The sequence below is a fragment of the Cervus elaphus genome, chromosome 22 (genome assembly GCF_910594005.1).
Source record: "Cervus elaphus chromosome 22, mCerEla1.1, whole genome shotgun sequence".
Lineage (NCBI taxonomy): Eukaryota > Metazoa > Chordata > Mammalia > Artiodactyla > Cervidae > Cervus > Cervus elaphus.
The window spans coordinates 9,318,125-9,341,865 of record NC_057836.1 but is presented as its reverse complement, the minus strand read 5'-3'; the positions used below and the strand labels follow the sequence as shown (position 1 = coordinate 9,341,865).

The window sequence follows — 23,741 nt, the reverse complement described above, 5'->3', positions numbered from 1 at the left end:
GAAGTTTTCAGATCGGTCCCTTTGATCTGCACTGTCCATCACCACCACCGCAAACACAGGGCTATGAATCCCAGGATGAATCTACACCAAATAGACCATAGTCAAAGACTCTGGCAGAGACAGACACAAAATACGGGATCAAGGTGAGTGAATGAATGAATGAGCCAGTCTATCAATCAACCAAATAACCAATCAAGGGGTGCCCCAATGTTATTCAGTCTAACCTCAGCCAACTTGTCACCAAGCTGCCAACTTGTCACTTACACACTTCCAGTGACAGGGAGCTCACTACTCACAGAGGCAAAATGGTTTTAGTTTTAGATTGTCCTTACGACGAGTCAGATTCTCCACCTCCTAGGTTTCCCTGTCAGCCCGTCTGCCAAAGGGCTTCCCAGGTGGTGCAGTGATCAAGAATCCACCTGCCAATTGAGGAGGCTCAAGAGATGTAGGTTGGGTCCCTGGGTCGGGAAGATCCTCTGGAGAAGGAAATGGCAACCCACTCCAGTATTCTTGCCTGGAAAATTCCATGGACAGAGGAACCTGGTGGGCTATATAGTCCATGGCGACCCAAAAAGTAGGACACGACTGAGCGCATACACACAGTCTGCCAGCAGGTAAGACCCAGACACATTTAGCATCTTTCTCATGAAATCAGACCCAAGTCTTCAGGGATGAGGGGAAGCACACAACCCCACAGCTGAACCTTGGAGACCACAAGTCTCCTGCTCATCTTCTTGTGCTTCAGATGGGGCTCTAACCAGAGAGGGTGTATGACTTGCCCAAGGCCACAGAGCTGGCTAAGGGCTGAACCAAGATCAGACCCCAGGCCCAACTTTGAGCTGTGCTCCTTCTAAACCCCACACTCCTCAGGGACCTCCTCCAGCCTTCCCCACAGTGGGTCTCCCCACCCACAGCCAGTCCCACCCCGTGATGCTGAGGATCCGTTCTCTTCATAGAGACCCTCAGGCTGGAGAAACTCATCTCTTTTCACTGCCAGTGACGGGCACAGGGCTGGCATGTGGGGCCCAAGTATCACGAGCTGCCGCAGGACCTAGCTGTACAGAGCCGGATGCCTGGCTCTCACCCACTCCCAGAGGCCTCCCTCAGAGCAGCAGGCTGGCATGTGCACACAAGCATGTGTGAATGTGTGTATGTGTGCGTGTGCGTGAGTTTGCGCCCGAGCCTCCGGGAGCGAGAGGAACACGCTGCAAGCTGTCGGCAAATCCTGCCAATGCAGAAAGGGTAATTGTCACACGCAGTGCCAACAGACAGATCTCCGGCGTATTCATTTGGTTTTGTTTTGTGGTTATTTTTTTTTTACAACTTTAAATACGGAATATAAATAAATTTTACATTTAAAAAATAAAAGGAAAGCCCCCAAAAATATAATCACCGACTTTACAAACTGAAGGAAGCAGATTTGGGAGACAGCAGGGAAGAGGGAAAGTGCAGTAGAAGGTGGAAAGGGAGGTGGGAGGTCAGACCCCACCCCTAGGGGGCCCTGGGGATCTTTTCCCTTTACTCCCCCACTCCCAGCCCAAGAGCTGGTTTCCTGGGAGGAGCCACCAGATTTGGAACTCAAAAGGATCTAAGAGAAGGGGTGTGAGCAGGGGCATGGAGCACGGTTGCCCCCTCCCTTGGAGCATTCTCTTGGGCTTTTCACACCTGCCTGAAGAGAAGACTGCTTGAGCTGAGGACTTGGGGAAATGGAGGCCACATGGACAAATGCTGCCTCCCTGCCCCTCACCAAGGGCTTACTCCTGTCTGACCACTCCAAGTCGTGGGCTGGGTCAGAGACACAGCCAGTCCACACGGAGCCTTCGTGTCAATTAGGAAAAGCATCCCTCCATTTGCCAAAAAAACTGTCATAATAAATACACAAATTGGCCATGTCTATAGTGTGTGTGAACTGTAATCCCCGCATGCAGTGTCCTTATGCAGTGCACACCCTGTACAACCTTACATGGCAGTCTTGGCTAGGCTGGGATACGATGGGCAGGCCCCCTGCTGCCCTCTAGCCCCTGGTTTTCTGTCCTACAGAGCAGTGACTGGGGTTATCTGGGGCCTCAGTAAGGGGTCCAAGAGCCCCTTGGTGGAGCAGATAAGGGAGGAGACACAGGATGGAGGTAGAGAGATGAAACAGGAAACAGTGAACTGGGGTGGGGCGTGGGAGGAGGCAGTGGATGCCCGGGTCACCACCTACATCCACCTCCGGAGCAAACTTCATCTCTAACCCGTCTGAGAGGGCACTTGACTGCCTGGTGCTCTGGCCACACCTGCCCAGAGGAGTCCACGTCTTCCAATAATTCAAACATATTAAATGAAAGGAGGTCACTGTGAGCAGAGGTGACCAAGGGGAGACGACCAGGCCTGGGCACCGCAGGAGAGGGTTTTCTCCAGTCTATGCTCCCCCACGTGGTCTCAGCCACAGGAGTATGAGTACCCTGGCCGGCCTAGGGGTGCTCCCATCAGAGCTGGCTGGGGGTCCAGGGACCAGGTGGGCCATGCTAAGAGGTCCTCAGGCCCACGTGCAGGGTTTCAGGCCAGTCCACAGCACTGAGGAAGGAAGCCCCTTTCTCCCAACAGCGACCCCATCAGTCTCTCTTGCACTTCTATCCCGTTTTTGCCAGGTCAGGAGAGGAAGATGGCGATGGAGTCCAGGTTCTTCGTTTCCTTCTTGAGCTTCTTGGCAAGACGCTGGAGGCCACTGAGGGAAGACCCACTGGTGGAAGGGTGGACAGACGCGTGGAGGGGTGGGGGAAGCACCATTGGCCGTCCGAATCAGGCATCGAGACAGACGGACGAGGGGAACAATATTATCACTCCAAGGACCCCATGGGGGCAATACAGCAAATACCATATTAAATAACCCTGTAGGCCAAGCAGAGGGACACGGGGGTCAGAGACAGCCTGGGGCTCCATCCCACGCTCACAGGCAACCAGGGGCAGGGTCGACCAGCTGTCCCTGATTTCCAGCAGCACTCAGGACAGGGAGGTATGAGGTTTAGACCTCCCGATTCCTTTAGGACATCCTGGGACACAGATGGGTCAGGCCCCCCCACCCCCATCCCCTCACCCAACCTGCCTCATGGGAAAACTCCACTGATAACTGGCAAGAGGGGATCAAGGCTTGGAGCCTGGATTTCGTTAGGGAAATGCTCCTCCCCTCAGCCCTGCCTCAGCCCAAGCCCAGGCCGGGGAGAAAGAACAGGGTACTGGCCCTCACCTGCCCACACTCTCCTGCAGATGCCCCTAGGCTCCGAGGGTCTCCTTCCGCGCCGTCTTTTCATGTGTGTGCTTGAACTTCCGGTGCTTCCCCTTGGGGGGCCGGCGGACTCGCACCGTCCGAATGGTCACCCGAGTTTGGGGCGTCCTAGCTGCTTGAGAGAAAGAAAGGTCTGGTTAGCAGGTGGATGAGAATAGCAGAGGTTGGGGCTTGTCAATGCCCCCGTGACCAAGGTCTGCCACAGACCTCCTCAGGTCCTGCAGGCGAAGGGGAAGGGGGCCTGGGACCAGACCTCCTGGGTTTGGATCCCAGCTCCACCGCTCACCAGCTGCACCTGAGGAACAATGACTGAGCCATTTTACGCCTCTGCTTCCCCATCTGTGAAATGGGAATAATAGACTGTCCATTTTATAGGACTGATGGAAGGAATGACTGATAGAATGCTGGCCAACAGAAAGGAGCAGAAGAATTCTGGCCTCAAATTATTTGTCATTACCCCACTGACACTGGCCCTTGTTTCCACGACCTTGAACCTGGCCTGGACTTGGTCCCATTAACCAATATAAGGAGGCAGACTGGTACTGGCCAGGTCCAGACACGGGCCTTAAGAAGGCCTGGCAGCTCCCACCTTTGCACTTTGGGGAACCCTGTGTCTCCACATAAGAAGTCTGGTTCCCCTGCTGGGGATGTCATCTGTGGAGGCCATGGGGTAAGCAGAAGCCCTGGACTGCAGGGAGAGGGACAGAGGCCCAGCTGTCCCAGTGTAGCCTCCAGATAACTGACTGCAACCGTAAGAGATGCCAGCAGGCCCACCCAGCTGATCCCAGGCAACCCACAGACCAGAGAACAGAAAATGGCCATTGTCTTAAGCCACGAAGTTTAGAGAAGAAGTGATCAGCAAAAACAGCAGCTGCTCTTATTCACTTGTTTCTTTTTTCCTCCGCTTGATCTCCTACTGAGGTTTCCTCCCACCAACTTCAGCCCCTTCCGGTTGGTCATAGGATGGCCGACCATGGGATGGGAGCCACTAGGCTTTGAGCATAACCACACCTCCCACCAGGGACCTGGTCCTCTCCCTCCACTGTACCTGTGGTCTACCTGGCCCTCACCGCCAGCAAACAAGGTGGGCCAGACCACCTGTATCCAAACTGGGCTCTCCCAGGAGTTAGTTGGACGCTTTGAGGAAAGCCATGCACACTCTCTGCGCCTCAATTCCCATACCTTTAAAACTGAGAACAGCTGCCCTGGCCTCCCTGGGTTAGGAAATAATGCGTGGAAATCACCAGAAACCCTTAGCTAGCACTTACCACGCACCTGGCAGAGTTCTAAGCCTATCCCTCCTCACTGCAGACAGAGATTTGAATAGTTAACAGATGAAGAAACAGAGACAGAAAGTCTGGAATTTTAACCCAGGGATCTGCCTCTGGAATCCATGCTTTCAATCACTGGGCTGTAAATCACTGTGCCTGAAAGTCTTGGTCAAGGTTAGCACTTCACTTCTGTCTCTCTTCCTCCTGGGCTGCTAGGTAGACAGCCTGGAAATGAAAGTTTTCTCTGCCAAATTCAAGGCTCACTTCTTCCTGGGAGCCTTTGAGTTTCCCCCTTGGCTCATCCAGCTCTCTGGGGGCCAACACTTGACCTTCCACCTCACAAACACAAGTCCCCATGAGGCATGTATCCCACTGCAGCAAATGCAAAATTTAGGGACTCAGGTGGGTCTCAGATCCTTCCTGAGGGAGGCTGCCCAGGGGGGCCATGGAAGGGCCAGACACTGAGCCATCAGCAGGACGCTAGGCTGGGCAAAACCTGAGCAAGTTCAAGGTCATCACTCAGCTCATAAGTGACAGAGCACAGATTTGAGCCCAAGAGGCCTGACACTGACCATCACATGAGCCACATCGCCAGCTGCCAGAGGAACTGTCCCCCAGGGCCAAAATGGTGAAACTAAAATGGCAAGACCTACATAGCAAGTGGTTGAACACGCCTCCTAAGAAACTGGTTTAGAAAATCATCTGAAACAAAGGCAAGAAAGAGAACCCCATTCTAAACATAAAGAAGAATATAATTTTTCCTGAATAGAAAGCACTCGCCATAGTAATTCTACAAATAATGTATAGCATGTCAGTTTGAAGCTGTCAAGTTATCAGCCTTTCCCAGGGCATCCCTGCCTCAGCTCAGCTCTGACAGCAGGAGGAAGAGGCTGAGATGGCTCTGCCTTCAGGGGGCTTGTTAGTAAGAAATGACAGTGAGATTGTCCTGCCCCCTAACCAAAGAAAGTTACTGAAAATCAAAACAGTCACTTGCATGGATTTTTTTTTTTATGCTTATCTAATCATATTGCCAGGAGAAATATCAACAACCTCAGATATGCGGAGGACACCACTCTAATGGCAGAAAGTGAAGAGGAACTAAAAAGACTCTTGATGAGTATCAAAGAGGAGAGTGAAAAAACTGGCTTGAAACTCAACATTCAAAAAACTAAGATAATGGCATTCAGTCCCATCACTTCATGGCAAATAGAATGGGAAAAAGTGGAAGCAGTGACAGATTTTATTTTCTTGGGCTCCAAAATTACTGTGGATGGTGACTGCAGCCATGCAATTAAAAGACGCTTGCTTGCTCCTTGGAAGGAAAGCTATGACAAACCTAGACATCATATTAAAAAGCAGAGACATCACTTTGCTGACAAAAGTCCGTCTAGTCAAAGCTATGGTTTTTTCCAGTAGTCGTGTATGGATGTGAGGGCTGGACCATAAAGGAGGCTGAATGCCAAAGAACTGATGCTTTCAAATTGTGGTGCTGAAGAAGACTTGAGAGTCCCTTGGGCTGCAAGGACATCAAACCAGTCCATCCTAAAGGAAATCAACCCTGAATGTTCATTGGAACGTGTGATGCTGTTCACATGTTCACTTCAGCTTCAGTGATGCTGAAGCTCCAATACTTGATGTGAAGAGCCGACCCGCTGGAAAAGACCCTGATGCTGGGAAAGATTGAAGGCAAAAGGAGAAGGGGACGGCAGAGGATAAGATGGTTAGATAGCATTACCAACTCAAAGAACATGAATTGGAGCAAACTCCTGGAGATAATGAAGGACCAGGGAGCCCAGTATGCTGCAGTTCATGGGGTTGCAAAGAGGCAGACACAACTCAGTGACTGAACAACAATCCTATTAACTTAATGAGTCTCATATAATCCTTACTTTTCTCTGAGGGAGAAGAGACAGCACAAAAGATAGCACTGTTCTTTGACACAGTCAAAAGAACCCCAAACTAAACATGGGTTCCAGGCTCAATTTTGCTGCTGTGCAACCTTCATTAAGTCCCTTAACCTCTCTGTTCTCCAGCAGCCGTGTTAGTAACACTGAAGGAGGGACTTGTAAGGTCACCTCTAGCTCTAACATTTTTAAATACTTGAAGAAATCAGCCAGTGACAGCCGTCAGGGTGAGAGAAGAGCCAAGAACAAAACTTCAGGATACCTGAATTCTAGCTATGACCCTGCCTGGAACTGGCTGTGTGACCTTGGGCAAGACCTCAGCCTAGCTAGGCCTCAGGCATCTCTTCCATACAATGTAGACCAGGCAACTGGACCAGATTATTTTTCAGTCCATTTGAATTCTTTAAGTCAAACCGCATGCATGCGTGCTTAGTCGTTTCAGTCATGTCTGACTCTTTGCGACCCCATGGACTATAGCATGCTCCTCTGTTCATGGGATTCTCCAGGCAAGAATACTGGAGTGGGTTGCCATTTCCTTCTCCAGAGGATCTTCCTGCATCTCTTATGTCTCCTGCATTGGCAGGCAGGTTCTTTACCAGTAGTACACGTAGTTAAAATGTCTCTATGGTGATTTTTCCCACTGCCCCTAATTCCTTCATCAAGGCTACAAGGAATTAATTTAATTTTTCATCTCCAGGACAAGTTGTCAAATATCTGAATGTGATATATGCATGGGGTGTTCTCTTATCTGGGTCAAGGTTCCTCCCACCGTTTCATGCACTCACTAAACAAAGCGGGGGGCTGTGGTAGCAAGACTGGGAGGGGGGCTGCTCTGGATGGGGTGGCCAGCAGAACTCTAGAAGGAGGTGACTTCTGACCTTAGACCCAGGTGAATAGGAGCCAGGCTTGGGAAGAGCTAGGAGATGTGAATTTTACCCAGACTGACATGTGCAAAGGCCCTGAGGCAGAAACTTACCTCGCCATTCAATGAGGCCACCCTGGCTGGGGTGGCGTAAGTGAAGGGCATTGGTTGGCAACAAGGACAGAGGACCAGCTTGGGGCTACATCCTCCCATAAGCCCTCCCAGGCAGGGGAGGAATCCGGACTGCTGTCAGCGTTATAAAAAGCTTCAGGTGAATTTAGCCAGGGGCATGCCTGAGCCAGTTCTCCCTGAGTGCCCCCAGCAGCTGCCGTGGGAGAAGGGGGCCGTAGGGCTGGGCAGTGAGAGGCAGACCTTGGACAAGCAGTTACCTCGCTGCTCCTGGGAACTCCCCGGGGTTCCGGTCACCGCTCGCGCCACCACCGTCTCACACCTGCACTCCAGGTGGTCCACCAAGGTCACTGTGGCCTTCTTAAAGATTTTCCTCTTCCGCACGATCTCAATCTTTTTCACCTGGAGGACAGAACCCCCAAAGTGCCTCTGAAGGGGACTACCCGGGTTGGGGCCCGAGGGAGCCGCCTGCCTGCTCAGCATCCCCTGAGGCCATCTTTCCTCGAAAGCCCAGAGGGCGGCAAGGCAAGCGCTTCAGCCCGAACAATGGCAGGACTTTGCCCTCTGCCCTCCTCGTAGCTTTTCCATCAAAACAAGCCCTCCCGACCTGGCCTCCGGCAGGCCCCTTAGGATCTCCCAGAGAGGGAGAAAGGCATTTCCGGGTTGAGTGTGGGGCCGGTGGTATCCTCATTCCCAGAGAGCCAGCCAAGGTCAGGGGCTGCGGCAGAGGCGGGGAGATGGTTGTCTGGAAGGAAGCAGGGGGAGGCTTCATCCAGGAGGGAGGCGGGAAGGGGGAGGCCAGCTGTCAGGTGTCCATCCATAGAGCTGGCAGGGCTGGGGACAGGAGATACCACGGCGGTGGATGCCAGGGTGGAGAGTAACATTGGTCATCTTGGGCCCAGGGCCCAGACTTGAGACAGAAGGGGGACACAAGAAAAGGCTGCGGCTGACCACAGGGGTGGGGAGCGTGGTAAGGAAGCAGAACACTTGGCAAGAGGAGGTAGGGGTCACCTGTCGGTCCTGGGCCCTGGGGAGGTATGCCCACCACCCAGCAGCTGCTGTGGCGAGGCTGGCCAGAGGGGTGCGGAAACCTTTCCATGTGAATCAGAGACTTCTCTGGCCTTGCCCTGCCCCGTGTGAGGCCAGGAGCTCCGAGGACGGCCCCTGCTCTAAAATTTCCCTTGAATCCCAGTGTATACCCAATGTTTCCAGCAAAGGGGCAGGCTTCAGCCTTCTGACTCTCTGCTGGGGCTGCCCCAGCTCTTGCAGGGCCTGCTGCCTGGGGAGTGGGGGGGGGGGTCCTCTGTGCCCTCCTTGGTGAAGACATGACTTGTTGAAGGGAGGTAAGTGGGTGCTAAAGATGCTGGGGCACCTACGAGCCCTTCTCTGTGTGGAAGGAAGAAAATGGAGATCCCTGTCTAGGGGAGAGCTTTGGGGAAAGCTGAACAGCTGCCCAGAACATCCTGAGTGTCCAGTATGTTAGCAGACCTGTCTGTTGCAGGAACATTTGGGGATTTTGTCTACCTGGGGGCTTGTCTGTGGCTCATGGTCACCCCAGCCTGGGGGGCTCCGGGCAACCATGGGCGGCCTCCCCACGCCTGTCGGCCCTCTCTGGAGGGACCCTCTCAGGACAGACCCCAGGAGCCCTCTGGGAAGGCCTTGGTGCCCACCCCCGCCCCCACTCCGGGCTGGACGGGGCCTGCGCACCTGCACCTTCCGGTCCTGCACCTGTGTGGGCCGGCACTGCACGTTGCGGTTGTTGCAGCAGCCGGAGCAGCGCTGCACCTCCACGCAGGGCGGCCACACCAGGAAGTTGGCGTTCGTGCGGTCTATGAGGCGCCGCGAGATCTCAAACACCTCCGTGCGCGTCTTGCACTCCGCCATCATGGCTAGCTCTGCTGCAACCGTCGGGGAACCTGGAGGGAGCAGGGACCTCCTTCAGCGGGGGTGGACCTGTCCAGAGGCCCCCTAGCCAGTAGAAAAGCCCAGGGCCGAGCCCCTCTAGGACTGGCTCACCTTCAGAAGCAGCAAGGCCTATCCCACCCCCTGCAACCCCGGGTTGGAAGGTTACCAGCCATGGGACTTGGGCAGGCTGCTGATGGGCTCAAGGCCTCAGTTTCCCCGTCTCCAAAATGGGGTTGAGACCTACACCCTAGAACCACTATCAGGATCAAGTTAGATCGTTCCGAGAGTGCTGATCTGTGCCACATGTCATTTCCTCCACCATTTTATTCTACGATTTCACACATTTATAAGTCTGCCCAGTATGTGGCCCTTACTTGTGTATTACCTTACACTGCTGTTTACACTGTAATATAGTCTTATCTTGTTGCTTTTTTCAAGCCTCAGTTTCCTCATTTGTGAAATGGGACAAAAACCCTGCCTACCCTGCACTTGCCAACTGAACAAGTAATGGGAGTGAAACTTGGCCTGCAGCAGACTGACAGTCAGTGCTGGGGCAACTGCCATCTGTCATTCACATACAGAGGGCCTGAGGCTCTGAGAGCTGTTAGCTGCCCAAATTCAGAGTAAGGAATAAACCCAGGCCACTTGATTCTTATGTGGCAGGGTCCCAGCCTCAGTCCACAGCATTTTGGGATTGCAGGCAGACAGAGAGGAGGGGGGCTTGGAGTGGGCACCTGCCTCCCTAAAAATGCTGCTGTCGACCCAGTGACCTGCATCCTCCTATGCTTGACGCGCATCACCTCTTGCTAGCTGTGTGACCTCAGGCTGCTTCTTCACCCTCTCTGGGCCCCAGTTTTCAACTCTGTAAAATGAGGTCAATAATATCTACCTCCCTGGTGGAACTAAGGAACAAATGAGGTTTTAAAGAACTATACGGAGAAGAGAGCGTGTGTTGGGGGAGGGGATAACGATGACTCATCGCCTGGATAGAGGGTATTTAAGGATGGCTACACACTTTTAGCTCCACGCCTTCCCAAGGAGCCTGCCCTCCAGCTGGGACTGGCTGCGTCCCTGGTTCTCTGTCCCCGGCTCCCACCTTTGAGGGGCCATCACCATCACCCTTAGTCTTACCTAGGCTCCTTCTCCCACGGGATAAGCTCTCGAACTCGCCTCCAGAATGGGACCGGGTCAAATTCAGGTCCAATTCAGCCCCGTCTTCATCTGTAAGAGGAGGTCAGCCACACTGAAAACTGCCGGCCGGACCAAGGCCGGGATCTGATGGGGATTCCAGGACAGGTGGGAGGATTGCTCCCCTCCCCCACGCCCACTGGACCACCACCACTCCAGAGAACAGTGTCCCCTTCTGGCTCCCCGTACACTCCAGGGTCCTAGCTCTGAGGAGGGGGCCCCCCCAGGCAAACAAACTCCAGGGAAGACGCAGGGCTCAGAGGGTGGCGGGGGGCCCTTGACTGCATCGCCAAGGGATCGTCAGCCCCACTCCCGGCCCTTCCACCACATATTTGGACAGAACCCATGTCAATGGAGTTAAAAATAACCCATCCCCTTTGCTACTGTAAGAGAACCCTCTTGGTCTCCAGGGCAGGGTGAGGACCCAGAGCTCTGAAGGCCAGTTTCCAGTGCCCCTCCACCCAGAGTTCCCACAGGAAGTGCTGAATGGAGAAATTCCCAGCATCCCCAGGGGGGACCAGCGTGCCCTGGACGCAGCCCCTCCGGAGCCCCGGACAATGGCGCAGTTGGGCGGGAGAGAGAGAGGGAAGGCGAGGGGTGGGGGGTGGGGGCCGGAGACGGAGAGAAGGGTGGAGAGCTAGGTCTGCTGGGGTAGGGGCACCCTTGCCCTGCCCCCTTTCGGGCAGGAGTCTCTCTCCAGCCCCCAGTCTCTCCCTCTAACCTTGTGCCCCATGTCTGCCCTCAGCTGTCCATTTTCTCCTAAAGTCACAAACCACAGCTCCCTTCTCGAGCCTGGGCGGCCCTCACCTCGGCGTCATCGGCACGCCTTGAAGGCATCTCTCTCTGTAGCAATGGCAGCCGGAAGCCGCTGCAGGAAGTGAGCTGCAGGGGACTCAGAGGTCCATGCAGAATCGTGGGCAGCCCCTTCTATCTCTCTGATGGCTCAAGGGTCAGCACATAAACCACGGGGATGCGGAGGACGAGCTCCTCCCGCTTCACACAGCACCTCACCTCTTTTCCTCTGTCTCCCCAGCCCGCTGGCCCTGCCCAAGACAAAGCTCCCTGCTCATCCGTGCAGGCTCCCGGGGGGTCCTGTTCGGAGGAGACCATGCCCTAACTGGTGCCTTTCCGTCTAATCTGCTGCTCCTGCGTCAGCGCGTCTGTCTGTCCTTCTCACTCCCTTCCTTTCTCTCTACCGTCTCTGGAATGTCCCTGGTCAGGAGGAGATGGGGAAAAGATGTGCTTTGTGGAAAGGTTAAGTTGATTAGGAAAAAAATAGCCACATGGTTGCCTTGAAACAGGCCCACTATTGAAAGGTTCATCTCGGAGATCCTGACCCCCACCCGGGGTAAGTAGGGGCTGCCCGAGGGTGGGGGCCAAGGGCCTTGGAAAGAAACAGCAGAAAGGCTAAATTTGGCAGTTGCCCCATTGTGTTGACCAGGGCTGGCCAGTCGGGCATGGGGTGAGGGGTGTGGGAGACGTGGGGTGGGGGGCCTGGTGAACAATAGGTGGGCCCAGCTGGGTCCCCCTCCCGCCTGCCTCGCCAGCCCCCGGCACAGGCGGGTTTGAAAGGGCCCGAGAATGCTTTTGAGAGGGAGCCAGGGGCCCAACGGGGAGAGGAAACAAAGGCAGGAAATGCTGTCCCCCGTAGATAGCAGTCTGGGCAAGGATTACAAAGTGACAAAGAGACAAAACCCCAGAGGGAAGGGGAGCTGGGGGTGCAGGGGGGGGTGCCGACCAGGGCTCCAGGGAACAGGCCAGAGGTTAGAATAGAAAGGAATTTGCTCTGAAGACAGCGTTTATAAATACATTCCCGACCCAGCCCGTCAGCCGCGCCACGTGTGTGCCACCAAGCACGTGCCCATGCGCTGGGCGCGCTCTTGGGCATGGGTAGGGCTGCCCACTGGTCCAGGCCAGGTGTCCCTGGGAGACCTTGGAGACTGGGCTCTCGGCCAGAAGGGCAGGGAGATGGCTTCTCCTGCCCCACCCTCCCTGGCTGAGTCCACACCTGGATAGACATTCAGCAGATGCCCTGGGCACCTTCTCCCCGCCCCCTCCTCTCGGGACCCCGCCCTCTGCACCCCGCCTGAGCCACATGTGGGAGCTTCGCTCGCCACGCCCCACGTCCCAGGTAGCAACCCGCCAGCCTACTCAGCCCTGCCTTGGACAGGTGTGGCCAAGCCCTCCCAGGCAGCCACAGGCCTCTGGTCCTCTGGATGTTAAGGAAGAAGGTCTGTCCTTGCCCGGCCCCTCGTGGCTCCCTAGGACTCAGTGAAGGGCCAGAGCTCTGGGTGAGGATTCAATTTACCTACGGAGTCTCCGTGCAGCAGGCGCTGGAGGTCATCAAAGGAACGGATGGAGTGGTCACTCAGCATCTCGTAGAGCTCCTCGGGAATGGGGTCTCCCTGCCAAGCAAAGATGGGGGGCCAAGTGAGCTGAGAGCAAGGGCTTTCCAGCCATGGCCCTCTTCTCCCCAGCACACACACACACTCCCTCCCATGGGAAGTTCCCACAGGGCCCCTTGGCCAAGGGCAAGTGGACAGCCAGGATGAAGGCGTGTGGGGGTGGGGTGAGGGCAGGCTGGACAACCAGGAGCACAGGAACCTGGGACCAAGTCTCTAAGACCCAGCTCAGATCTGTGTCTCTCACCCAAACAGAACCCCAGCTTGCTTTAAAGTGAGATTTGACCGTATGTATCTGTCTCCCCTGGAAACCCATATTCTTGCTTGGAAAATTCCATAGACAGAGAAGCCAGGCAGACTAGAGTCCATGGGGTCGCAAAGAGTCAGACATGATTGAGTGACTAACACACACACACACACACACACACTTGTCTCCCCATCACACTACAGGTTCCGGAAGCTCCAACAATTTGATTTCTCTCTGCTTCCCCTCCATACCTGACAGCTAAAGGCAGACAGCATTTGTCATGGGAGATTGAATTATCCCCATTTGACAGATGGAAAAACCATCACAGTATATAAAGTACTTATCCTCTAATTAATTTTAAAACAAAACTAAAAAAAAAAAAGAAAGACGCTCAAAAAGGCGACATCCTTTGTCAGAGTCCTACAGCCGATTATCAGCAGCAGCTGTGTTCAAATCCATGTCTTTCTGATGGCAGAGCCCATACTCCCGGCCTCCTGGGTACACAAGGTGTTTAATAAGCGCTTGAAGAGTTGGATGGTCTCAGGAGGCCGCATGTACTTGCCTTATCTGTTTAGCCTCTCACTCAGAAGAGGAGAGAAGGGAATCCTCAGATATGGCCAGGAAACCTGAAAGTTCACCCGTGCCCCATGCCCAACCAAACCCTATTTTTAGAGCCCCTCTGGCCTGCCACCAAAAACACTTGAAACTTAATAAGCACTTTAACAGGCCCTGTTCGAAGCTGGGCTTCCTCCAGGGAAATCTCAGGTCCCACGATAACATGACAGCAGCCCTCATCGGAAAGTCATGGCCACGTCCCCCACGGTCCAGGGAGACCAGAGGGGCTGATGGCAAAGGTCTTAAGAAAGAGGTGAGGGCAGAACAGAGGTTGAAAAGCAGGTTCTGACCATCAGTGTCTCTGGGCAAAGAAAATGTGCAAGATCGGCTGCAGGTCCGAACTCACATCCCTACAGACACACGCACGTGCACACGCAAACACGCAGAAGGGTCCTGTCTTGTGGGAGGAGCCCCGGGGGGGTGGGTATCTGCAGACAGGATTTACCACTGCCTGACCTTAGGTAACACAATTCCCGCCTCAGTTTCCCCAGATTTAGATGAGAGGCGCTCTTGCTCCAGCTAGTTCTCTCTACATTCTGAGGACTGGAGTGCTAAGAGGCTCTGCACAGGCTGCCTTGAGAAACTGCTGCCTTCTCCCTGCCTGACAGGTGAAGGAGATCATCCTGCCTTGTGGCCAGTCCCAGGGATGCTCCCAGAAAGGTTGGTGAGGAGCCTGGTGATTGATGAGGTTTTAGCCTCCCCCAAAGCTCCATTTCCTCATCTAAGGGTCCAGGCTGCGCTTGCAGCCCTGGCCACTGGAGTCAGCCCTGGAACCAGAAGACCCAGGGTGGAGCGCGACCATGCTTTTAAAGCAAATTCCTTAAGAGCCTTGAGTCCTTCATTTGAACTTGGAGCTTATAATCCTGCCTGGTGCCTAGGGCTGTCGGGAGAGAAGGATGAGGGTCTAGCAGTTAGGCCTGGCTGGAAGCTGGGGTCCACGACTGCACAGCCGGGAAACCAGATGATGCGTGTGTGAGATGGGAAGGATGTCAAGTTGGTTGGCCTGCACTTGCCTTTCCCATCTCCAGCCTGCCCTGCCTCCTCCCACCCAGAGAGACCATGCCTTTGTTGGTCTCCAGATGTGAACACAGGACCCAGTTCGTGCAAGGGAAAGCAGGGCTGGTCTCCAGTGAAGCCCAAAGCAGGCCATGCCCCCTGAGGGTTCTATCTGTCTCAGAGCGGGTAGTCCAAAGAGCTGGATTCCCCCTCCACTGCTACTGACCGTCCCGTGAACTCAGGTTGGCCACCGCCCCTCTCTGGTCCTGGCTCTCAGCTATGAATAGAAGGGGTTGAAGACACTTGATTCAATTCTCATCCTGCCTGGGGGTGGCTAGAGAAGCAGGAGAGGAAAGCCAAGGGTGGGGTACCCAGCCAGGTCTCCCTGGCTTCTTGTGGAGTAATGATTCAATTAATTTCCCAGGAGAGGGGCCCAATGGCCCAGGACCGAATGGCACATAGCACTCATGCCAAGACCTCCTTGCCCCCTAGAGCACTGGCTGCAGCTGCCAGCAATGGCAGAACAGGCAGGTCCCTAAACCAGCCTAGCAGATGCTCCTGACTTGGCCAATGAGGCCAAGAAGATGCCATCTCATGGAAGCAAACCCAGAATCTCCCAGCCTGAGAAGGGAAGAGTCTGGGAGAGAGACTGGGAAAGTGGGAGAAGCACACAGTAGGTGCTCAATAAATGCTAGTAAAATGCATGAAGGACTCTACCCTTCTCTCTGGGGTTCCCTTCTGTATGATTCTCCCACCCCCTCCACCAGGAGGACCACTCCCCAAGCACCCTGCCTCCTAAAGAGTCCACTGTTTTTCTAAGCAGAGAGGTGATTCGTGCATGTGCTTTCTGTAATTTGGCCACTTGATGCCCAGAATGCCCTGAGAGCTCCTGCATTTGATACTAACACCACAGCTAATGACTATGAAGTGCTAACTACAAGGCAGGCACTGAGCTAAATGCTGTACCAATGACCAATCCCAAGAGGCTGGTGCTGCTTTTCTTTCCATCTTCCAGATGAGGAAACTGAGGCTCAGAAAAATTAAGTAAACAGCTACAAGTCTGCAGAGCTCCTAAGAGGCAGAGCAGACCCCCTTCTCCCAGCGCCATGGAGGTGCTCCTCAGTTGTCGGCTCCCCATCCTGTGTGTGTCATGAGCAGCGGTTCTCAACCAGGGGCTAGTGGGCCTCCAGGGGACACTGGCCATGTCTGGAAGCATTTTTGGTGGTTACAAATAGAGGAATGCTGGTGGTATCAAGTAGGTGGAGGCCAGTGAGGCTGCTAAATGTCCTTCTATGCACAGAACAGCCTCCACAATATAGGATTCTCCGGCCCCAAACATGCACAGTGCAGAGATGGAGAAGCTCTGTACTAGACAAAAAAAAGCAAAGGCTTCAGCTGTCATGGAAACCTGGGTTCTTGGAGTAAGTATTTTATTTATTTATTTGTTGTCCTTGCGGCATGCTGGATCTTAGTTCCCCCACCAGGGTTCAAACCCATGCCCCTTGCAGTGGAAGAACAGAGTCTTAACCACTGGATCACCAGGGAAGCCCGGGAGTTAAGTCTTTTAACAACCTAAAACCTCAGCTTCTTTATCTTTTAAATGGGGCTCACAATACCTCGCCGGGGTTATTGGGAGGTGGAATCAGACCTAGCCGAGCAGCCAACAGATTGATGGGTAGTTAACGAGCCCCCGCTGTGGTCTGCATCCACTCCTTCTGTGTGGCTCCTTGAGGGCAGCAGTGAGCAGCACGCATGCGTGGGGCCAGCAGTGTAGGACATTTTTGAGGCTAACAGTGAGTGGGTGGAAAGCTGCCCACCCAGGGGAGATATGTGGCTGTGTGGACCACAGGAAATGACACCTGAACCTCACACTGGCACTTGCCGGGGGCCCTGTAGGCTGGTGGGTGGGTCCCTTCCGGGGCTGGGGGTGGTTGAGAGGTGGGGACATTTCGCCTTGTGGTCAGCTCCAGGATGCGATGCCCTGGGGGGGACTCAAGGCACCTGCCGGGGTCAGAGTCTCCTCGTGGCATGGGAGGGTGAGCAGCCCAGAGCCCGGGTTTCCTGGGCACAGGTCCTAGAAGCCTCCTTAAGGTGGGCAGCTCCCCCTCAGAAATGGGAAAGGAGGCCTGGCACCCTGATAAAGCTGTCCCAGATCTCAGGCCTGGGGTTCCTGGCAGGGCGAGGGCGTGGCGAGAGAAGGCAGCTGGGGCACAGCCAGCCTCAGGAGCCAAAGCAAACAGCCTCCTCCCCACCCCACCCCACCCCACCCCCAACGCCAGCTGCAGAGGTAGGAAGGGCACAAGCTGGCTGAGGCCAGGTGAATTACCTGCTCCCAGCCAGGCTGGCAGACTAAAGGGGCTTGGACCCCACCCTCTGCCTGGGCCCCAGCGCGCACACAGATACACACTCCCCAAGCTGCCTGCAGTTCCTCTGTGGGAGACGACAAGGGCTTGGCCCAAGCAACCAGGGGCGTTGTCCATGGCTGGCAGAGAAAGAAGGCCTCGGAGCACTCGCCTGCCTGAGAGTCTCAGGCCTGATTTAGATTTGATGCCAAAGCCAAGCCCTTTGAAGAAGCCTTTTCTGGGCAGACCATAGAAGCCTTTTAGAATCAGCCTTTCCCACCTAGCATTTCCCTGCCCTATTGCTCCTGGGACCCTCCCACTCCCCCATCCCTATTATTTAGCCCAGCTCCCCCATCCCTATTATTTAGCCCAGCTCCCCCAGTGGGCTCCCTCCTCTCCTTCCAGCAGAAAAACTGTTAGACTGGGAAGAGAGAGGCCAGAGCAGCAATTACAATCCTGGCAGTCCACCGCAATCACTGTCCCCAGCCACCACCACCACCACCCTGGTACCAACTCCCAGCAACCAGTGGGGCCCAGGAATCTGCATTTTCAAGAAGCCAAGTAATTCTGCTGCTCTTGGGGAACTCTGAGCTAATCTAGTCTTCCCTCCCTCTCTCACTTTTAGATGGTGGAAACTGAGGCCCAGCTCAAAACACCCAGAACTGTTTGTGATCTCATTTTCCTTCTGTTTCTTCCCCTCTGTCTGGTCCAATCTTGGCAGTCCAAGTCCCGAGACACGAAAAAGAAAGACATGCTTGTCCTTCAATACTGGGGGATGGTGCAGGGGGGACTCAAATGTAAGATGTCTGCTGGAGAGCAAGAGAGCTGTACTGGGCTGCCCTGGGTGAGGACGGAATGAGGCCGTGTTTATAAAGCACTCAGCAAGCCCGAGACACATGTCCGGTCCTTCCCTCCCCCTTTCAAGGATTCACTGTCCTCTCCACAAATATTTACAGATTATCCATCATGGCCAGGCACCATTCTAAGCAGGGGAGACAGTGGTGACCAAGACAAAAGCTCTCTAGTGGAGTTTACACTCCAGTGAGGAAAAACGGGTAAGAAACAACTAAATAAATCAGAAAATGAAGATAATTGCACTAGAAGGGGTATTTCAATGGAGAAGGGGGGGTGAGGGAAGATTCTGAGAGGGTCTTAGGAGGCCCATGGCAAGTATTTCTTTACTACTTCTGCTGAATCAATCTCTCTCTCTCTCTATCTCTCTCTCTCTCTCTCACACACACTGTTCGTAGGTCTTGCACCAGAGCCTTCAAATTCTGTTTGATCCTAATCTTGCAGACACTTCTAGGGTTGGGAGATTCCAGCAAGTCAGTCTCCCACTAAGTAAGGCCATTAGCAAATAAGAAAGAAGCTGGGTGATGAAGGTCTGTGGGCCCTTTACTTCTTCTTGGCAGAAGGGTGCCGAGGCCAGAAGCATCACATGACAGTGAGTGTCACCCTCCCGGAAGCCAGCTCAGCTAATGGAGACGAGACCTTATGGACTTCAGCCGACCCTCAACCAGGCCCCACCTCAGAGCTCCCTACCCTTCCTTCCCAACTGCTGGCATGCAGGGGACATGACCAACCCCAAGGCCACCTCCACCAGGAAGCCCTCCTGGGTTGGCTTCCGTGTCGCTGGGTTTTCCCTTTTCCCTTTGGGTCTCCTCCCTCAGAGCCTCCTGAGGCTTACTCAGGCTCTGCAGGAAAGTGCTTCATAAACTGCAAAGCACGACACAACCGTGAGTTCCTGAAGACCACGTTCAAGGATGCTGTGATTCAAGTGAGGGGAGAGGCACCAGCTTCCTGGCCACAGCCTCCCACCAGGCACACCCCCCCCCCCATGGAGTCGTGGAACAGAAGGAGGAGGTGCTGGATGAAGCTAGAAATGGAAAGGGCAGGCCGGGAGAGGCCTTCTCCAGCTGTCACCCAGCCTCCCCAGAGCCGGCTGTGGAGGGGAAAGACGACTGAGCTGTCAGGGGTGGGAAACCCCCTCAGCGGTTCAGGGCCCTCAGTCTTGGCTGGACGTTCAAAGCCGGGCTTATCTGCAGAGAGAAGTGCTCTGGACATCACAGCGCCCCCAGTCACACCAACATCTTTTTCAGCCACCTGAGGATGGTTTGAAAAAGCAACCACAGAGGGGTCATGCTTGAGGGGCGTCGGGCTGACCTGACCAGGCAAAAACCAGCGCGTGCTGTGGAGCCGGGACCTGACGGGAGGGTTCCTGTTTCCATTCCCTCATCGGACCCAGGAAGGAAATGGGGTGGCTGCAGAGGTGACCAGGTTCCAGGGCCACCTGTTGCGCGGGGGTGGGCACCTGGTACACGGCGGATATACGGGCCCTGCGTGCCTGTGTGCGTGCGTGGGTGTGCGCGCACGTGTGCTGAAGCTGCGTGTTCAGAGGCCGTGCGTACGTGTGTATGCGGTGCGCGCGCGTGTGCCCCGCGTGTGCACGGGCGTGGTGGCGGCGGCGGGCGCGCGACCCGGCCGCGGTAGTGCGTGCCCGTCGCTCTGCGCACCCGCCCGCCCGCCGGAGCGCAGCATCGCCTCCGGCCAAGAGTGTGCATGCGTGGGGTGAGTGAGCGCGAGTCGGGGGGCCGGGCGGGGTGGGCTGCGGAGAGCAGAGGCGGGGGCGCTGCCGCCGTTCCCAGGACGCCCTGGCACCGGGCCCAGCCCCCCAGGCCCGGCGGCGAGGCAAGGCGGCAGCTGGGGCCGGCCGGCGCCCCCCTCCCCAACAGCTGGCCGCGGCCCGGGGGGCTGCGGGAGCGGAGAGGAGGGGACGTCGGGAGGGGCTTGCAGGCGGTCGGGCCGAGCCCCGCGTCCTCCCTCTCGGGTGCTGGCCGCCGGGGGTGGCGGGGGGGCGGGTGGCCGCGGAAGGGCGGGGCCCCAGGGCGGGCGGCCGGCGGCCCTCGAGGAGCCCCGAGAACAAAAGGAGACGGCGACGGCTCCTCCGTGGTCAAAACAACCTGCGCTGGCGGCGGCCCAAGGCCCGGCCGCGGCCTCGGAGCTCTTCACCTTAACCCCTTCGCCGCCGCCGCCTCCTTCCTGCGCCTCGTCGGAGGCAGAGAGCGGCCGGTCCTCCCCCCGGGAGCGGGCGAGGTGCGGGCTCCAGGCCGCGGCCGAGCGTTGGCGGGACGGGACCCAGGCGCGGCGCGCGGCCCGCCGCCCTCTCCTCCCCGGCACCTCGCGCCTCCTACCTGCCCCGCCCCCTTTCCCACCTGGATTCCGGGTAGACTTGCCAACTCACTGCTACGTGAGGCTGGGAGGGGTGCGGGGGACCCGTACGATCTGATAGCTCCCGCAGACGTCTCCCTATCCCAGCTTCCTTGCTGCGGGGCTTTTCGAGGCGGCGCGCTCCGCACCCTGCGAGCGGGGGAAGAGAGGTGCGTCCTCTCGCAGGGTGCGGGCGCAGGTGTGGCGCGGCCTCAGGCACACACCACCACCGGGGCAGGATTCCCTACGAGCCCCTACCCCGCCCCTCAGCCCAGGTGCCCCAAACCTCTCTCTGCACCCACCGCGCCCAAGACTGCAAGCGGCTCTGGCACTGCACTCTGGGGCCGGGCAAGACCTGCACGGCCCGATGGGCACAAGCCCCGACCGGGAGCAGGAGCCGGGGTAGTTCGCAGACCCCCGCGGAAGCTTGGTGTGGCTGCCGCCGGTGCGCGAGCTTGCACCTCCGGGGCAAGCCGGGTCCTGGGTAGGACCTAAGCTTAACCGAAGTGGGCTCGCGAGGACGCGCTGCCTGCTGCCTAGGCAGCACCCCACCCCTCTCGCTTGTGCTAGGAAGGGGCTTATTCTCGGGTTCCTGGAGGGGTGGGGGACAGGACCACACACACCTCCTCCCCTGACGCTTTAAAAGATCGGAGATCTGAGATCCCCCCTGGGAAAAGAAAGCCACGTCTGCCCCCTCCCCTTAGAGCCTAGCACCCCCTGGACCTCGCTTCGCAGCCCTCGGAGGTCACCTCACGCCCGCCGCCAAGCCCCACGGGTCCAAAGTTCACTGCAGCGAAAGGAGGGGGCGATCGGGAGGCAGGGATGGGGGTAATGAATGAAGCGAAGCAGCCCCAGCCGCCGTCGCAACTCACCTCGGCGCTGACCAGACGCAGGTAGCAGCAGAGAGACAGGAAGAGCGCCCAGCAGCGATTCATGCCGACTCCGGGCCCGGCCCCGCGGGGCCCCGGACGCGTGGACCGAGCGCGCCGCCCCCGCGGCCAGGGTGGGGGGCGGGGGTTGGGGAGGGAGGTGGGCTCTGCTCGGGTCTGCGGCGATCAGGCGCTCAGGCCGCTGCAGCCGCCGCCACGGCTTACCCGCATGGCCCCCGGGCGCCGCCGCCCCCAGCCCGGGCTCCGTCGTTGGGGGGTTGGGGAGGGCCTGGGCGCGGGACCAGGGTCCGAGGCCGCTACCTGGGCGGATCCCGAGCCCGAGCGAGCATCCACGGCCGGGGGGCTGCGTCGCGAACCAGCCGAGGCGTCTAGCCGTGTGGGGGCGCCCAGGGGACTCCAACCTCCAAGAGGAAAAAGAACACGGCAGTCGATGGTTCGTCTTCACTCGCCGGCTAAAGGCGTTTTCCTCTGCCCGCCGGCTTAGCTTTTTTGCAACATTTTCTGGAAAGGTCCCTGAAGTCGGAAAGCGCAGAGCTGGGCACCTCAAAGCCAAAGTCTCCCCCAAAAAACTTTTTCCAAAGTTGGTTCTGCAGCGGCGGCTCGAGTACCCGGGCAGGGAGAGGTGCAAACTCCCGCCCGGGCCGGGTGGGGGGGGCCGGAGCGTGTGCGCCCTGGCGCGGGGCCCGGGCGGCGGGCACGGCTGCTCCGCGCGCGCGGCGTGTCCGCTGCGCCCTGGGCCGCGCCCGGCAGACAGGTGGACGCGGCGCGAGTCTGTCGGTTCGTCTGCCCGCCCTCTCGCCGCTCTGGACGTCCTCTGCGGGCTGCGAGCTGCGGCTGCTCCGGCTTTCTCTTTGCAACGAGGCTGGAGGGTGGGTTGTCTTTTTTTTTTTTTTTCCCCCTTTTGCGCGTGTGTGTCTGTGTGTGCGCGCAAAATAGCTCTATCTGGGGAATGAAAGATGGGCGCTGGCGGCCAGAGGGGAGCCCTCGGGGAGGCAGCGGGGGAGGCTGCGGGCGCACGGGGAGGCAGGAGGAGAAGTTGCCACCCTTTCAGCTGTTCCGGCCTTTATAAAGGAGACGGGAGAGTGCGAGAGGTGGGTGGAGACAGCTTTTCCTCTTCTGGCCGAGAGTCAGTACCGGGAGGGTGGGGAGAGCTCCAGGAGGGCCTGAGGCGAGGAGGGGGCGCTTAGGGGTCTCCGAAAGCCCCGCCGCCCCTCTGCCCAGGAATCTGGTCCCTGGCAAGGGAGAACTAGGGACCATCAAACGCTGGGCCCCTCAGCAGTGTCTGTGGCCTGGTTTCTAGCCCACGTGGTTGGGGGCCAGGGTGTCTCCCAAGCCGCTGGCTTGCAGGATTCTAAGGCAGCACCTCCAAGACCGGAGGTTTGCAGCCCTAGACCAGGCGTGGTCCTGAAGGACTCAGGCTCTGCAATCCTGCCTGGTGCTGAGTAGCTGGGTCACCTTGGGCAAGTCACTTCCTCTCTGTGCTCCTCCATCTCGCCTCAAAGTGGGGTGGGCGGACTGTGAGGACTTAATGCCTGGAAAGGGCAAAAAGCACCCAGCCCCAAACCAGCCACAACGTGATCACACAAACCCTGCATCCCCGTACCATGCAGCCAAAAGCCTGATGCGCTCGTCTCCTCCTAGCCGGTTGCCTGGCACACAACAGGCGCTGCCGGCATTGGCTGAATTTGAATTTGTTGAACTGCAAAGTCACACAAATCCCACAACCCTGCAGCATCCTTGTAGGGCCGCCATCATGCTCCTCCAATCACCCTGATGTTTACTACCTCCCTCAGCCCCCAGGTTGGAGGCCCCGGCCCCCCCCCAACCCACCCACACCAGCATTCATACAGTTAACACCTTCTGCCCCCCAGCTCCAGGAGCTGCTATGTCCCTGCCTTCAGCAGTCACACGGTCACAGTCACAGAGTCACACGCTCACATGCGGAGCCCAGCACCCACCATGAGGCCCACAGGCTCACCGCATTGCCCCGCTCCTGGTTTGAGGACACCTTTATCTGGTCTCCTTGTGCTGTCTTTGTCGTCTGCCCTTTGTACCCAAACATCCCTACGGGGTGGCAGCCTGTTCCTCACATGTGCACACACCCTTCTGAGAGACGCACCCACCGTCTCTTCCTAGATTGTCTTCTTGGACCTGAGCAGGGGCGGTGAGGAGGGACAACCTCCCAGGGGGGCGTCTCTACAGACCGCCACACGCTCCCACCCTCTTCCCATTACCGCCAAGGCAGCTTGGCCGGGGACGGGTCATCTTGGTTCAAATACTGGCGTGGTCACTTGCTGACCAAGTGTCTCTGGGAAGTCTAACTTCTGTCCCTCGATTTCCTTCCCTATCTCGAAACTGGAGAGAAATCTACAATTGGAGGGAGGGAGGGATTTCCAAGAAGCATGGGACATTTTTGGGGGGGGGGGGAAGGGTGGAAACATTTGTTGTCTTGGCTGGGGGTGATGAATTCACAAGTATTCACATATATCCAGACTGATAAGTGCTTTATTGGAGCTCA

The 23,741-nt window shown here is 56.8% G+C and overlaps 1 protein-coding gene across 3 annotated transcripts; it reads right to left on the bottom strand.

The window, feature by feature from the left end:
• Positions 1–1,275: 1,275 nt before the first annotated feature.
• On the bottom strand, positions 1,276–23,003 carry PDGFB (platelet derived growth factor subunit B). Of its 3 annotated transcripts, none has more exons than XM_043881483.1 (7): positions 21,206–23,003; positions 12,833–12,929; positions 10,468–10,557; positions 9,139–9,347; positions 7,692–7,833; positions 3,227–3,380; positions 1,276–2,722 (listed from the first exon to the last, which is right to left on the bottom strand). In XM_043881483.1, the coding sequence occupies exons 1-6, from the start codon at positions 21,266–21,268 to the stop codon at positions 3,253–3,255; spliced, it is 729 nt and encodes a 242-aa protein (XP_043737418.1). In that variant the 5' UTR covers positions 21,269–23,003; the 3' UTR covers positions 1,276–2,722; positions 3,227–3,252. The 3 variants fall into 3 exon arrangements, with proteins under 3 accessions (XP_043737418.1, XP_043737417.1, XP_043737419.1); XM_043881482.1 differs by having other exon boundaries at positions 1,276–2,871; positions 21,206–22,985; XM_043881484.1 differs by having other exon boundaries at positions 1,276–2,871; positions 3,227–3,377; positions 21,206–22,283.
• Between the last annotated feature and the right edge of the window lie 738 nt (positions 23,004–23,741).

Excerpts from the sequence above, each read along its gene's own strand:
- PDGFB (XM_043881483.1), bottom strand. The coding sequence starts at position 21,268 with ATGAATCGCTGCTGGGCGCTCTTCCTGTCTCTCTGCTGCTACCTGCGT. Across the intron at positions 7,834-9,138 it reads TGCAGGACCGGAAGGTGCAG|GTGAAAAAGATTGAGATCGT; the intron begins GTGCGCAGGCCC and ends TCTGTCCTCCAG. Across the intron at positions 3,381-7,691 it reads GAGTTCCCAGGAGCAGCGAG|CAGCTAGGACGCCCCAAACT; the intron begins GTAACTGCTTGT and ends CTTTCTCTCAAG.